This window comes from Talpa occidentalis, unplaced genomic scaffold (genome assembly GCF_014898055.3).
Source record: "Talpa occidentalis isolate TD23 unplaced genomic scaffold, MPIMG_talOcc4v2.1 talOcc4.7, whole genome shotgun sequence".
Lineage (NCBI taxonomy): Eukaryota > Metazoa > Chordata > Mammalia > Eulipotyphla > Talpidae > Talpa > Talpa occidentalis.
Genome location: NW_023605083.1, coordinates 5,718,656 through 5,731,947, shown reverse-complemented (window position 1 = coordinate 5,731,947; position 13,292 = coordinate 5,718,656). Strand labels below are relative to the sequence as shown.

Below are 13,292 nucleotides of genomic sequence, written 5' to 3'. Positions count from 1 at the left end.
CCCGCCCAGCCGGCCTGCGACGGCCCTGCCGCCATGTCTCTTGTGGGCAGGCGCCGGCTCAGCTGCCGGGAGATCCCTCCTCCGGGTGAGCCGAGGCTAGAGGTCCCCGGCGGGGCTGGGGGGCCGGGGGGGCTGCTCAGCGCATTGGCCCCGGGGAGGCTGACAAGACAGGAGAGCTGGTCGCCAGGTCCGGGCTCCGCTGCCCCTACTCGTCTCTTGAGGGTCATCCGCGGTCCCCGCCGTCCAGTCTCAGGCCCCGCCCCTCCCCGGAGGGGTCTGCGCCCCGCTCCCCGAGATCCCGGCCCGCCCCGGGCCCCTGCCAACTCGCTCGTGACGTCAGCGTGTTCGTCACCAAACAGTTTCATTCGGGTCCGCATCCAGTGTCGCCCCGACCCCCCGAGTCCGCGCTCGCCCCGGGCTGCGCGACTTTCCGGGCGTCCGAGTTCGCGCCCGGCCGCCGCGCCGCGGGGCCCCGGCTCGGCCTCCCCGCGACCCGGCCCGTGACCACGGCCTGCGAGTGACCCGCCGCCCTCCGGCCCCCGCGGAGGGAAGGAACGTCGGGGCCGCAAAGCCAGGTGGGCCGGGCCCCCGCGACCCGCCCCCGCCGGGGAGGGCGGGGGTCTCCCCCTCAGCGCGGGGCCGCGCGGGCGGGGCCTGGGCCCCGGCTGGGAAGGGTCGGCCCGAGAAGGACGCGGTGGGGATGGTCACCGGGACGCGCTGAGGAGGGCTGGGCTTCGGGGGAGGGGGGCCGGAGCGTTAGGCTTTGGGGAGCAGCGGGGCTGGCTCAGGGAGGGGTGGGAGAGGGCTGTCAGGAGGCCGCTCCCCACCCCTGCGGCAGGTGGGGTGACAAAGAGGGGCCGGAGCCAGCGAGCTCTGCAGGCTTGGCCAGCTCCCCACCTGCCCACGCCCCTGTGGGCGGAGACCTGTGATCCCTGCCCGCCCCTTTGCGTGGGTCTCAGCTCACCCCCTCCCCAGTGCTCCCCAGTGCTGTAGCAGGGGCTGGTAAGTGTTTGGTAGGTGTGCCGGGGTGTGGCTGGCATCGGCTGGGCACTCCTATGGGCGCACTGTGCTGTGGGCTCTACTCTACGAAATCCCTGGGTCCTCAGGGTAACCCAGGGCGGGTCACAACTTTACAGATGAGGAAACTGAGGCTCAGAGAGGTGAACCCAGGTGACACGGTTGGTGGGTAGATTCAAATCCAGTTATATTTCACCCCAAAGCCTTTGCTGTTAGCCATACGCTTCCCTGGATGATTATTGCTTGCCCGTGGCCGGGGTTTACAGATCCTGGGCAGGCAGTGACCTGGCTTCAGTTCAGGGTGGTAGACCTAGTGTGCGCTCAGTTATTGGCACATTACAGAGTTGGGCAAAGTCCACAGAATCAGGACTCCAAAGACCAGAGTTGCAGGCTGGTTTTGCTACAGTCCAGGCCGTGTGACAGATCCCTGAGCTTGAGGAGCATCAGGCTCCCCAGTATAAACAGGGCTGTGGCGAGACTCAAATGAATAATGGCAGTGAGGGTGGCTAGGTGCCTGAGGATGACATCTGAATTTTTAATTAACTTAGAGAGCTCTTGGGTTTTGACGTAGTTGAGCTCCCCAAGGTCATGACGGATGGATGCCATGTTTGGTTGGCTGATGCCAAACACTCTGTGTTTGGGGAGCTGAAAGTCTGTTGGAGTCCTCAAAGTCCTCTTTGGAAAGAAAGGTGGGGTGGGGGGGTGCCCAGAATGGGAAAAAGGTCTGCCAGCGTCACACAGTGGGCTGGTGGCAAATATGGCCACACGCAGGTCGCCTGGCTTGCCGCTGTGCTCTTTGCATCATGCCCTGATGTTTGCTGTTTACTCACCAAGGAACAGACTAGGCAAGGCAGACAAGGCACGGCGCTGGATACCCCGCTGCCCTCGTGGAACTTACAGTCCAGCGACCAGCCACCCACTGTGGGTTACTGTGCTGGATGGCCTGTCCTGGCGCCCTGGGGGCAGTGACAAATTCCCCAGACCCCAACTTTTCTCCCGTGTCCTAGTGTGGAGAAGATTGCCCCAGGAAAAGAAGGATGCCACTCTTCTTCCGGAAGCGGAAACCAAGTGAGGAGGCTCGGAAACGCCTGGAGTACCAGATGTGTCTGGTGAGGGAAAGCGGGTTTCCTGAGTCCACCCCATCTCCACCTCTGCCCCAGACAAGCTGTGCTCCCTCCCACCCGCCCCCTGCCCCATCCTCAGAAAGTCCAGAGCAGACCTTCGAGGCCAGTGGCAGCACTGGGAGGCCCTGCACTCCCCTCCCGAGACTGGTCACACTTGCATTGTTTGTTCCTTTTCTCTGCGGGACCTCAGACCCCAAGCCCCGCTGCAGCCAGATCGTTGGCCCAGCTGCAAAGTGGACCTGTGAACCCGCTGGTGTCGTGGCCCCTTGCAGCCCCTTCATCCTCTTTCTGTGTTTGCTTTGTTCATCTGCCAGAGTAATTCTGTGTGAATATTTTTTGTTTTATTGGAATTATTTTTCATCCTTAGGCGAAAGAAGCTGGGGCAGATGACATTCTCGACATCTCCAAGTGTGAACTCTCGGAGGTAAGGTGGGGGGCAGTGCTCTCGGGCTGTGGAATGACAGCTGTTCTTTGTCTTGGATCGCGTGACCCTAAGGAACGCTACATGAATGGGGCTTTGAAAGGTCCAGAAGCAATGGTCAAGGGATGTTTCCTTTGTTTTCGTTCTTGTCCAGAATGACTGAGATGATCTTTTGGCCTCAACATAGAGAGTTAAGGAGTCTAGAAAATGTATCCACAGGTGCCCAGAGTTTGGGGAGAGTCTGAAATCCTCCAGCCTCTGCAAAGCACTGCGTCTGTCTTTTTCCTCTAACAGAGTTCATGGTGGGGTGGGGTGGGGTCCCAGCCGAGTTGAAGGGGGGCTGGCCATATCCGGACCCACATTCCTCACCAGCTCTGCAGCTGACCCGCTGTCTCCACCTCAGCACTTTGTTCACCTCCTGCCCCGTCTCCTCTCACGTGTGTGTCACTCCGAAAGCAGATTAAAAACCAGCAGGAGGGGAGGCACTGACTCACTTTTTCCGATCTTAGATTCCATTTGGGGCTTTTGCAACATGCAAAGTTCTGCAGAAGAAGGTGAGTCGCGTCTTCACTTTCAGAGAATCGTTTATTGCTTGTTTGCTTGTTTGAGATCAGGTAGGACTCGCAGGCGCTGTCTCCCTGCGGCTCTAACACCCACCCTTCCCGCCTGCCCTCGCCCTCACAGCAGGAGAGCAGCCTTAGCTTCAAGGGCCCCATCACATCCTGACTCTGCACCTTGTGACTTGGGCAACTTCCTCAAATTCTTACAGCCCTTTTCTTCATCTCTGAAGTGAAGACATTGTAGTTCTGCCCTCACAGAGGCATTGTGCAGGCTCACCGAGGCCGGCAGGCACATGGGTCAGCACCTCAGCACCGTGCCTGCCGCACGGTCACCACGGCGTGATCTCAGTGTTAATAATCATAAAAACTACCGGCATTTCTCTCTGGTCACGAGGGGAGGTCAAGAGTGGGAGGAACAGTTTTGCAGAAAGGCATCCAAGCTTTGCCCGCAGGTGGTTAAGGGTCTCCCAAATGCATTCTCTACGTGAGGGGAGCGAGAGGTTCCTCACCAGCCACGGTGAGCTCCCTCCTCTAGAAGGGTCCATGTGGGGGCGGTGCCTAGCAGAACCAGGGATTGGGATTGACTTGGTAGACGATGGGGCACAGTCCATGAGCCCGCCTGGCCTGAGAGCCCTTTGCGCTCGAGCTTGTTGGTCAGCCTCACAGGCAGCTACTTTATCACCGTCTATTTTCCACATGAAGAGGCTGAGGCTGTGGAGGGTGAAGGTCAGGATGGCTGCATGGGGACCCCTTGTAGAAGGGAAGGTGGAATTAGCCTCTGAAGTCCCTTTCACCCTCGAAATTCCAGGCTTTAAGGTCGTTCGATTCCCCATTCAGAGACTCCACGAACTACACCCCACTTTGCGGCATCTGGGGGACCAGGGAATGCGGGGCAGGGCAGCGCCTCTGTTACACCGCTCTGCTGTTAGCTCTTCTTCAACATAACATGTGGCAACTCTTTCCCACACAGGTGTTGATTGTCCACACGAATCACCTCACGTCTCTGCTCCCGAAGTCCTGTAGCCTCCTGAGTCTTGCAACCATCAAGGTACTTGCCCTTCTCCCCGGCATCAAGGACTCAGCCCAGCCCCCCACTCTTGTCGGGTCCCCTCTGTTTAAGTTTATGCCAGTCAGGCCCAATGTGGCTGCCAGCCTGTGGCTTGAGCTGACGTAGGGGGCACATTCAGCGTGCTATGCGTGGGCTGGGGTTGCAGGTCTTGCTCTCTGGAAGTCACCAGCTAGGAGAAAAGACAAACTGCAGACTTGTAGCAAGTGAACTAACAGGGGACGGGGAGAGTGATCGTCTGGGGGAGCCAGGGCCACGTGGTCGACATGTGAACACCCGAGATCTGACGCCACCCCTCCTGGCACTCAGCTCCTCCAGGACAGTAATAACTGAAAGGCTGACATGGCATAAAAGGGGATGAGATGGAATGACCGCCTGGTTGAAGAGGAAGGGTGGGTGTTCTTAGTTTCAACACCAGAGGACCTCTCCGCCCCCCACTTTCTCCCCTCTGGGGAGCCTGAAACACTCAGTGACCCATCAAAGGTAAACTTGTCTTGTTCCGCAGGTTCTGGACCTTCACGACAACCAGCTGGCAGCCCTCCCTGAAGATATCGGGCAGCTGACGGCCCTGCAGGTATGGCCGCGGGAAACAACCCAGCTCTGGTGGGCTCAGCAAGAAATCACAGCCCACCCCTCCCCACCCCCCAGCCTGGAATGTTCTGATTGTCTCTCGCTGGGGCCACGCTTGGTGCCAGCTCCCCCACCCTTTGCGCTCAAGATGCCCAGGGGGCACCCTGGCCACTGCCAGCTGCTCTCTGCCATATTATGTTTATGTGTTTTGGGATTTTATCTTGAGCTCCCAAAACTTTAAAGAACAGGAGCACCCAGCGAGTCCAGCTCTTAAGAACAATGAACTCAGCACCCAATTCTCGTGTCTTCTCCTTGTCATCAGCGGCTGCTGAGTCTACTGAGTGTCTGCACGCCTGCCCCCAGCTGAGCGTTTTCACTGCGTTGTCTGCTGGTTCCTCGCAGCCAAGCGCTGGGGCAGCTGTTAGTATCGTCCCACTTGGCAGAGGAATGAGTGTCTTTCCTTCACACTGGATGAAATTCACCCTCTGCCCATCAGCCCCTACAGGGTGGGCCCTGCCTGTCTTCCCGCTGTCCTTCCTCTCCCCTTTGCTCCCTGCAGCAAGCTCCTAAAACCCTGTAGGGCCTTCTCGCCTCGCCCCTGCAGGGCCTCTCCACTCGACTACTCCTTCTGCCTCAGTCCTTCATCCTTCAGCCCAAATGTCCTCGAGCATCCTCCCGACCTCCCCATCTAAGTAGATCCACCTTATCCGCCTCTGTCTCCACCCCCACTCCTTCCCGAGCACCTGTCGCCCTGACTGAAGTGCAGCCCCATGAGGTCAGCATCCCCCCTCAGCACCTGCCTCACACATGGAGGAGACTAAGAAGCACCTGGAGCGGGAGGCCCTACAATGCGGGTGGTGATGTTACATTGTACGGGAGAGGAAGCTGAGGTCCAGAGGGACGCGCATCACTGGCCCCAGTGACACGGCAGACAGTAGCCACTGCACCATGGAGACCTGCGTGAATGCCTTGCTCAGGCTCTTTTGAGACTTTATTTTTATGTGTATATCTTCATAGGATGGCGGCATTCACGGCTTGGTATCTTTGGGATACCTGGCAGTAACTGGTAGCCATCCTCCAGTTCGTCAAGTGTTCATTCTTTGTAATGACCGCTTAACTGTCCGTTGTGACCATTTTTAATGGCTACTTGGTGAGTCATCCTGATGGCTGCCTCATCACAGCACCAAGCCCTGGAGGGAGCAGGCCTTCAGCATCTAACATGCGAGGCTTCCAGAGCCAGGCACCACCAGCCTCAGCCTCCAGACCCGCTCCCGTGGCCTTTCTGCGGTTCGGTGTCCTGCTAACGCCGGGAGGGCCGGAGACTTGCCATGTGCCGCCTCGCCTGCATCCCTGCCTCTGTCAGCCCCCTCCTCCCCCTCCCTGATCATGGGGTGTGTGGGGAGCATTCAGTGCGGGTATAGTGATGGGCCTGAGCAGGAGCAGGGCCGAGTCTGGCTTTGCCTCCTGAGCACGTGATGTCACCACTCTAAGCCTCAGTTTTCTCATCTCTCAAGCGGGATCATGTGATCTATATCCTCCCCTCAGGGCTGTCAGGAGGACATAGAGGAACGTGTATGGGGCTTGGAGGATGGCTGGCCGGAAGCAGGGGTAGACACTTACTGCATGTGGGTTCTTGTGTCATTTTCCCCCTCTGTCTTAGGTACTGAACGTGGAAAGGAACCAACTGACATACCTCCCACGCTCCATCGGGAGCCTGATCCAGCTGCAGACCCTCAATGTGAAGGGTAGGAGGCCTGGGAGCTCCGTTCATGTGCCCTTGGTCAGCCTGGACTGTCCCAGAGCCGGCTCCTCCTGGGAAAGCAGCCAGGCTCAGGGTGGCCCTTATAAATTGGATTGACCTCCTGATAAGTCAGCCTGTCTCCATGGTAACCAGAGGCAGGGCCAATGGAGGGTTCCTGCCCCTCCTTGGAGCCAGGGACTTGTGTGCAGACAGTGGTGACAGTTCGGCCTCCAAGCTGGGTCACTGGAATGTGTAACGGAGCAGTGGGCTGGCAGGCGAGGGCCATTCAGAAGCCCCAGCAGGGACTTGCACTTCCACGTCCAGCCATGGGGCAAACCATGACGAGCCCCTGAGGTGTGGAAAGGGAGCAAGTGCTCTCCCCGCCAACAGGTGAGGAGAGTGAGGCACAAAGAGCAGTGACGTGCTCGAGACCCCAGCAGAGCCACTGTCATCAGGTGCCTCCAGCTGTTTCATTCTTGTCCTTCAGCACTTTCGGCACAGAATGCCTCAGTTTACCCATTTGTGGATCACTCCTGTATAAGGACCACATATACATAATCTCCTTGAACACCCCCCCCCCCCGCCACCTTGCAGACAGGAAAGCTGTGGCCCAGGGAAGAAAAGTCAGTTTTCCAAGCCCACTCAGCTAGCAGGTGGTGGGCGGGAGCCTGAACCCCAGGTCACGGAAACCCCGGGCCGCGCTCACCCATGTGGAGCCCGCCAGTTCCAGGACCTGGCACGAGCCCCAGGGTCAGAGGGAGGCACCCCTCTCCCACCATCCCCTGAGTCCTGGGGGGGCTGAGGTGGGGAGCTGGTGAAGGGGTTTGGGGTGCTGAGCTGGGCCACTGGGGTCTCTCCAGACAACAAGCTGAAGGAGCTTCCAGACACCCTGGGGGAACTGCGAAGCTTGCGCACTCTCAACATCAGTGAAAACGAGATTCAGAGGTTGCCTCAGATGCTAGCGCACGTCCGAACCCTTGAGGTAAGTAGGGCTCTGTCCGCGTCTGGTGTCCTCTACAGCCCGTCTCCCCTTCCTCCCCCCCGCTCCCCCGCTCGCTCCTGAACACTGGCTCTGAGAGGCGGCCGGAGTTGTGACATGACTTTGGCGGCCAAGACAAGGCAGGAAAACCTATTTCCAGAGTGAAGAGGTCGTGCCAGATTCTGATGGGGTGGCCACTTTATGAAAGATGGGGAATTTGAGTCAGACCTTGAAAGAGGAATCTGCTGGGGGTAAGGAGACGTGGCTAGGGGAGCATTCCTGGTGGGAACAGCACGAGGAAGGCGGGCTGTGGGACGCCTGGCTGTGTTAAGAGTGGGGGAGCTGCCGGGCAGGGGTCCCACAGCTAATACTAGCAGGGGAGGGGTTGGAAACAGGGCAGTCTGCACCCAGGCCACTGCTCTCACCCCGTGCCACTCACCTCTGGAACAGGAACGTGCTGCTCACGATGATGCAGTCTGGCCAAGCAGCCAGAACCCTCTACCTGCGAACCACCTCTGAAGCCAGCCGCTGTGCATCAGTGTGTATGGCAAGAGTGGGCGGTGACATGGAGACAGCACGGGGAGGGGCCTGGCCCAGGCGGCTGTCCTCCTGCGGTGCCGGCCAGCCCAAGCAAGGCCAGTGTAGGGAAAATGGAGCTGCTCAGGCTTTTTCCCAGCCTCCCGCCGCTGGCCTCTGTCCCCACCGCCTGCAGTCTTGTGCGCCTCTAGGTTGCACGGACACCCGGGTCCGAGAGGCGTAGGCGTGGGCGCAGGCCACGCACGCCTGTGATTATGGACACCTGTGCACATGTAAATGCAGGCACCTGGGCCTAGAAGCCAGGGCTAAAGGGGGCAGCACTGCTCTGAGGTTAGTCTGCTCAGTGCTGTCTCCCTGCTGGCTGTCTTGTCCCCTGATTCAGCATTAAAGGCCTATAAGGTGATACCAAAGCTCCAAAATTCTCTTTTCTTCTGCAAGAATCCCCAATGGACCTACCCAGCCTGGGGTGGTTGCAAAACAGACAGGAAGGCTGGGCCTCAATCCTGGCCAGGCTGGAGGGACAGGCCAACACACGGTTATACACTGTCCCTGCTGGGATGGAACTCGCAGGGACTGTGCTGTCCCAAGCTGTCATCACTGGCCGTGCGTGGCGATCAAGCACTTGAATGTGGCTGGTGTGACTAACAAACTGAAAGTTAATTTTATTGAATTTGAATGAATTTATGTTTAAGTAGCCACGTGTGCTTAGTGGCTGCCACAGTGGACACAGCTCACAGCAGTTCCTGCCTCTGAAGCGTGGTCCTGCCACGTTAAGACCCCTAGGAAGAGCCCTGGGGTAACTCACTTCCTTCCCATTCTTTGAAAAGACGTCTTCTGAGCGCCTACGTGGCACCAGGCAGAGGAAGTAGGAAGCACACACATGAGCAACTAAACCAGGGGGTTTCTGATCGTGTTGAGCGGGACAGTGAATGACACGTATAAAGAGGGGTCCCCTTGTGTCTGCAGACTCTGAGCCTCGACGCTGCGTCCATGGTCTACCCCCCGCAGGAGGTGTGTGGCGCCGGCACCGAGGCCATTCAGCAGTTCCTCTGCAAAGGTGAGCCAAGCGCCTGCCCTGTGTTGGCCGGGCTGGGGGGCAGCAGAGCCAGCGTCCCTGGGAAAGGAGAGGAAGCTGGGAGCTCTGGGCCTGGCAGGAGAAACAGGCAGCGCAGTCATCACACAAGCAAATACAGCTGTGGTTATGAGAGCCTCACGGGCAGCTGACTTAGGGCTGGGAGGGGCTCTCTGAGGCTTGGCTGTAACCTGACAGGTTATTAAGCCTTAGCAAGGGGAAAGGATGGTCCTGGCAGGGGGAGGCGTCTCCCAAAGGGCCTGCAGGGGTAGGGGAGTGGGACGCATCGTAGAGAGACACCGAGGGCCTGGGTGCCAGAGCCCAAGGAAGAGAGATGGAGGGCCAAGCTGGAGGGGGCACTGGCCCGGAAACAGGCGAGAGGTGTGGCCTCACTCGCTTTTCATGAAGTTGGCTCTGTCTGTAGGGAGGAAAAGGGATTGGAGGAAGCAAGAGTGGAGAATGGGAAACCAGTTACAATTGGGGTCACCCAGGAGAGAGACCCCAGTGGACTGGACCTGTAGTACCCAATAGTACCTGGGAAAAAAGAGTCAACATAATTTCAGTAAACAGGAAAATACAAATTAAAATTGCAAGAGATGCTTAAACCTAAATGGCCACTCAAATGGCCAAAATTAAACTGCCAACAACAAGAGTTAGCGAAGATGTGCAGCAACAGCCACACCCTGCATGTGGGAGTATACATGGAAATTCACGTTAGGCCATGATTGTCATTATCTACTCACGTTGAACTTTCAAACACCTTATGACCCATCAATTCCAGGCCCAGGTCTGTGCCCAAGAGACGTGCATATGTATGTACCCCAAAACCACATACAAAATGTTCATAATTTCACAATTCATAATCGCCAAAATGTTCAGCAGCAGAATGGAAAAATAAATTTTGTATACTTGTTTGTGAATACTACACAGCCATCAAAAAGAACCAGCTGCTACACACAACCCAGATGAGCCTCCCAGACAGGAGGGAGGGAAAGTAGCCGACACAAGGAACACACAGTGTCTGGGTAAGGGAGCAAACGAACCCACACTGATTCCTACGTAAGGGTGTGTCTCCTGTGTAAACAGCTCATCAACCTTATCGTCTCTGTGCTTTTCCATGTGTGTGTTATACTTCAGCAAAAAAGATAAGTTACACATCACATGCTAGCTAGCTAGGCCACACATCTGCCAAATTAGTCTTTGAGCAACACCCTTTGTTTTCTCTAAAAAAGATTTGCCAATTTTGTAGCATTTAGGTATGCAGAAGACATGGGGAACACCGTGGCGAGCATACATTTACCTGCTACACAGCTCATGAAACAGTCCTTCGATTCATTTAAACTACGCGGGTGCCTGTATATGTATGTAGAAATTGGGGGTTTGCTCTTTTAACAACATAGAAGATAAAAACTGGAAAAGATATCACATTGTGTGTTCTGTGCTTTGCCTTTTTCACTCAAGAACAGGTCTTGGGCCCTTGCCTGTCATTTGTATGGATCAGAATCCTTTTAAACTGCTGTATGGTATTCCACGTGGTGGAGCCCCACAGCTCTGTAGCCATGCCCTCCTGGAAGCATGGAGGGTATTTCTAGTTTTCTACTATTATGTTTGTTTTAGCCACACCTCTCTGGCACAGGCTGAGTGGTCGCCTAGGCCGGCAGCAGTGGAGTTAGCCAGTGAACTGGGCAAGCTCTGTCTTGTCCCTCTGAGGAGGTTACACTGGTTTTCACTCCTGGAGAGTATCAGGGAGGGCCTTCTCCCCCCCAACCCCCCCAGCCTGACTAACCTTTGGTGTTATCTTTCAAATCTGCTAACCTAATAGATAAACAAGAGGGCCTATTATTATTTTAATGTAACCTCCTTAATTATATAATTTTTTTTAAATGTCTGCTACCCATTTCCAGTATTTCTTGTGAATCATCTATTCATATCCTGGGGAGACAAATCAAAATCTAAAACTGTACCCCAAGAAGGAGACCATCCTCAGAAGATGAGTTACCACCTGGAAGGAGATAGTTGCCACATATATTATAGACCAAGGTCATTAACTACAATATGTAAAGAGTGTCTATTAATCAAGAAGAAAAGGCAAACAACCCAATAGAAAATGGACAGAGTATGAACCCTTTCAAATTAGATAGAAGGAAATGATGCAGGGCCAGAGACAGAGGCAACGTGACTAGGAGCTCACCCAGGAAACCATGTTGAAACTGGGTCTTGGATCCAGGTTTCTGAACTAATCTCAGGCTTCTCCATCACCTGATCCTCACTTGGATGATTAAGAGGCATACAGTGATGCTTACTGAGAGCTTGACACCTTCCAGGCCCAGGGCTAGAACTGAGGAGCAACATGGAGGGCCCAGTCTAGGCCAGAGGGGAGCAGTGGACTGAGTTGGGGTGGGGCAGGGTGCAGGGGAGGAAGGACAAGGACTAGGGTAGCAGGAGCCGGCGTCTCCAGTGCCTCGATGCCTCCTCCCAGTTTGTGTGGGTCTCTCGCAGAGTCAGGGCTGGAATACTACCCTCCTTCTCAGTACCTGCTGCCAGTCCTGGAGCAAGATGGAGCCGAGAACTCCCGGGACAGCCCTGATGGGCCCACGGACAGGTTCTCCAGGGAGGAGGTAGAGTGGCAGGTAAGGCAACCTGCCTGCTGCCTGGGGGTGGGCAGTTTGCAGGGCCCCTGGGCACGGGGAGAATGGGAAGCCTGTGGATTCCTCCATCCAGCTGAATGCATTCAGACCAAGACGCTTAGCTCTTTCATAAGAGTTTTTGTTTGACCGTCACCTCCCCCTGAAGCCTTCCTGACGCTCCTCCCAGGCCAGGTCTCCTTGTATGTGTCCTCAAGAGCATCCCGTGTGTTTCCCTGTTAGTGCTTCTTGGGGCTGCGTCCCCAGAATTTGGAGAACTTTCTGTGCTGCCGAACCCAGTGTCCTCTGGAACCACCCAGCCCCTTTATCAATGCCCCCATTGTGGCAGTCCCCTCAGTGGCCGTCCCAGGGATGCTGGGCCCTGTGGGGGTGAGAACTCTGCCCACCTCCCCTTGACACTCTATTTTCCCTCCAGAACAGGTTCTCAGACTATGAGAAGAGGAAGGTAAGAAAATGCCTTTTTCCTGTTACTTTTCTTCTCATTAAAGGTGTCAACTATTCATAAACAATGGGAGGAAGCAAGTTCTTCCCTCCTCTAAATTAGAGGGTCAAGTAGTTTGCTCCCTTCTGTCCATCACCCCCCACACCCTCGGCGGGCGTTCCGTCCCACCGACAGATGATATCAAGGTCGAGCCTGACCGCAGGCTTCAACCTCTGCAGTGAACAGCCCGTTTATTCTGTCTGGGCCTTGGGGGGGCGAGGGGGTGCTCAGCGGTAAGACCTCAGCCTGTGCTATTGAGTAGAGGGCGGACTCACCCTGCTCCCAAGCCCGAGTGCCCACAACCTGAGCCAAGAACTACCAAGAGCCACATTCTTGCAGGAACAGAAGATGCTGGAGAAACTGGAGTTTGAGCGCCGCCTGGAGCTGGGGCAGCGAGAGCATGCACAGCTCCTGCAGCAGAGCAACAGCCAGAAGGACGAGATCCTCCAGACAGTCAAGGAGGTTTGTGAGCAGCAAGTGGGGTCAGGCTGGTCTGCACATCCCTGGCCCGGGGCCGCTGGGCTTGGGTTGAAGCCCGTCTGGTGTGGGAAGGCAGTGGAACAAGCCAGTCCCTCCTGTCCTTCAGGACCTGCGGGCCTCACACCGTGGACACGCTGAGGCCTGGCCAGGGGAGGACCTGGTTCAAGGTCCCACAGAAAGGGCTGGCGGGCCTGGGACAGGAAACCCGGTCTCCAGTCCCCAGCCTGGTGTCCCTTGTCGCCCTTCCGCTTGGGAGGGGGCCCCAGCCGGCTGAGCAGCCCTCTGTCCTGTCGCAGGAGCAGTCTCGGCTGGAGCAGGGCCTGAGCGAGCACCAGCGCCACCTCGACGCAGAGCGCCAGCGGCTGCAAGAGCAGCTGAGGCAGACGGAGCAGAGCATCTCCCTTCGGATCCAGAAGCTCCTGCAGGAGAACCAGAGGTCAGGCTTCTGTCCTCCCAGCCCCCAGCTAGGGGGTTTCCCCATGATAACCTCTGAGGAGCCCCAGATGGAGGTGTGGTTCTCCCTCCCTCCTAAGGCTTCCATCATTAGGATCCCACCCTGGTGCTTCATGTTTACCAGCTCGAAGAAGGAAGAATCTGAT

General features: G+C 56.6%; 1 protein-coding gene across 4 annotated transcripts in view; it reads left to right on the top strand.

Moving 5' to 3' along the window:
* Positions 1 to 19: 19 nt before the first annotated feature.
* The window catches only part of LRSAM1 (leucine rich repeat and sterile alpha motif containing 1), a 29,982-nt gene continuing 16,709 nt past the window's right edge, over positions 20 to 13,292 (top strand). Inside the window, exons 1-13 of one of the 4 annotated variants that reach the window (XM_037492868.2) lie at positions 20 to 85; positions 2,025 to 2,126; positions 2,509 to 2,565; positions 3,072 to 3,116; positions 4,093 to 4,170; positions 4,694 to 4,762; positions 6,419 to 6,503; positions 7,360 to 7,481; positions 8,982 to 9,072; positions 11,587 to 11,717; positions 12,148 to 12,177; positions 12,553 to 12,675; positions 12,990 to 13,129. In XM_037492868.2, coding sequence (XP_037348765.1) covers positions 2,055 to 2,126; positions 2,509 to 2,565; positions 3,072 to 3,116; positions 4,093 to 4,170; positions 4,694 to 4,762; positions 6,419 to 6,503; positions 7,360 to 7,481; positions 8,982 to 9,072; positions 11,587 to 11,717; positions 12,148 to 12,177; positions 12,553 to 12,675; positions 12,990 to 13,129 — 1,043 coding nt within the window. In that variant the 5' untranslated portion in view covers positions 20 to 85; positions 2,025 to 2,054. Of the gene's footprint in view, positions 86 to 482; positions 576 to 1,008; positions 1,939 to 2,024; positions 2,127 to 2,508; positions 2,566 to 3,071; positions 3,117 to 4,092; positions 4,171 to 4,693; positions 4,763 to 6,418; positions 6,504 to 7,359; positions 7,482 to 8,981; positions 9,073 to 11,586; positions 11,718 to 12,147; positions 12,178 to 12,552; positions 12,676 to 12,989; positions 13,130 to 13,292 lie in introns of those variants that run through there. The other 3 variants (XM_037492867.2, XM_037492865.2, XM_037492866.2) reach the window with 3 other exon arrangements.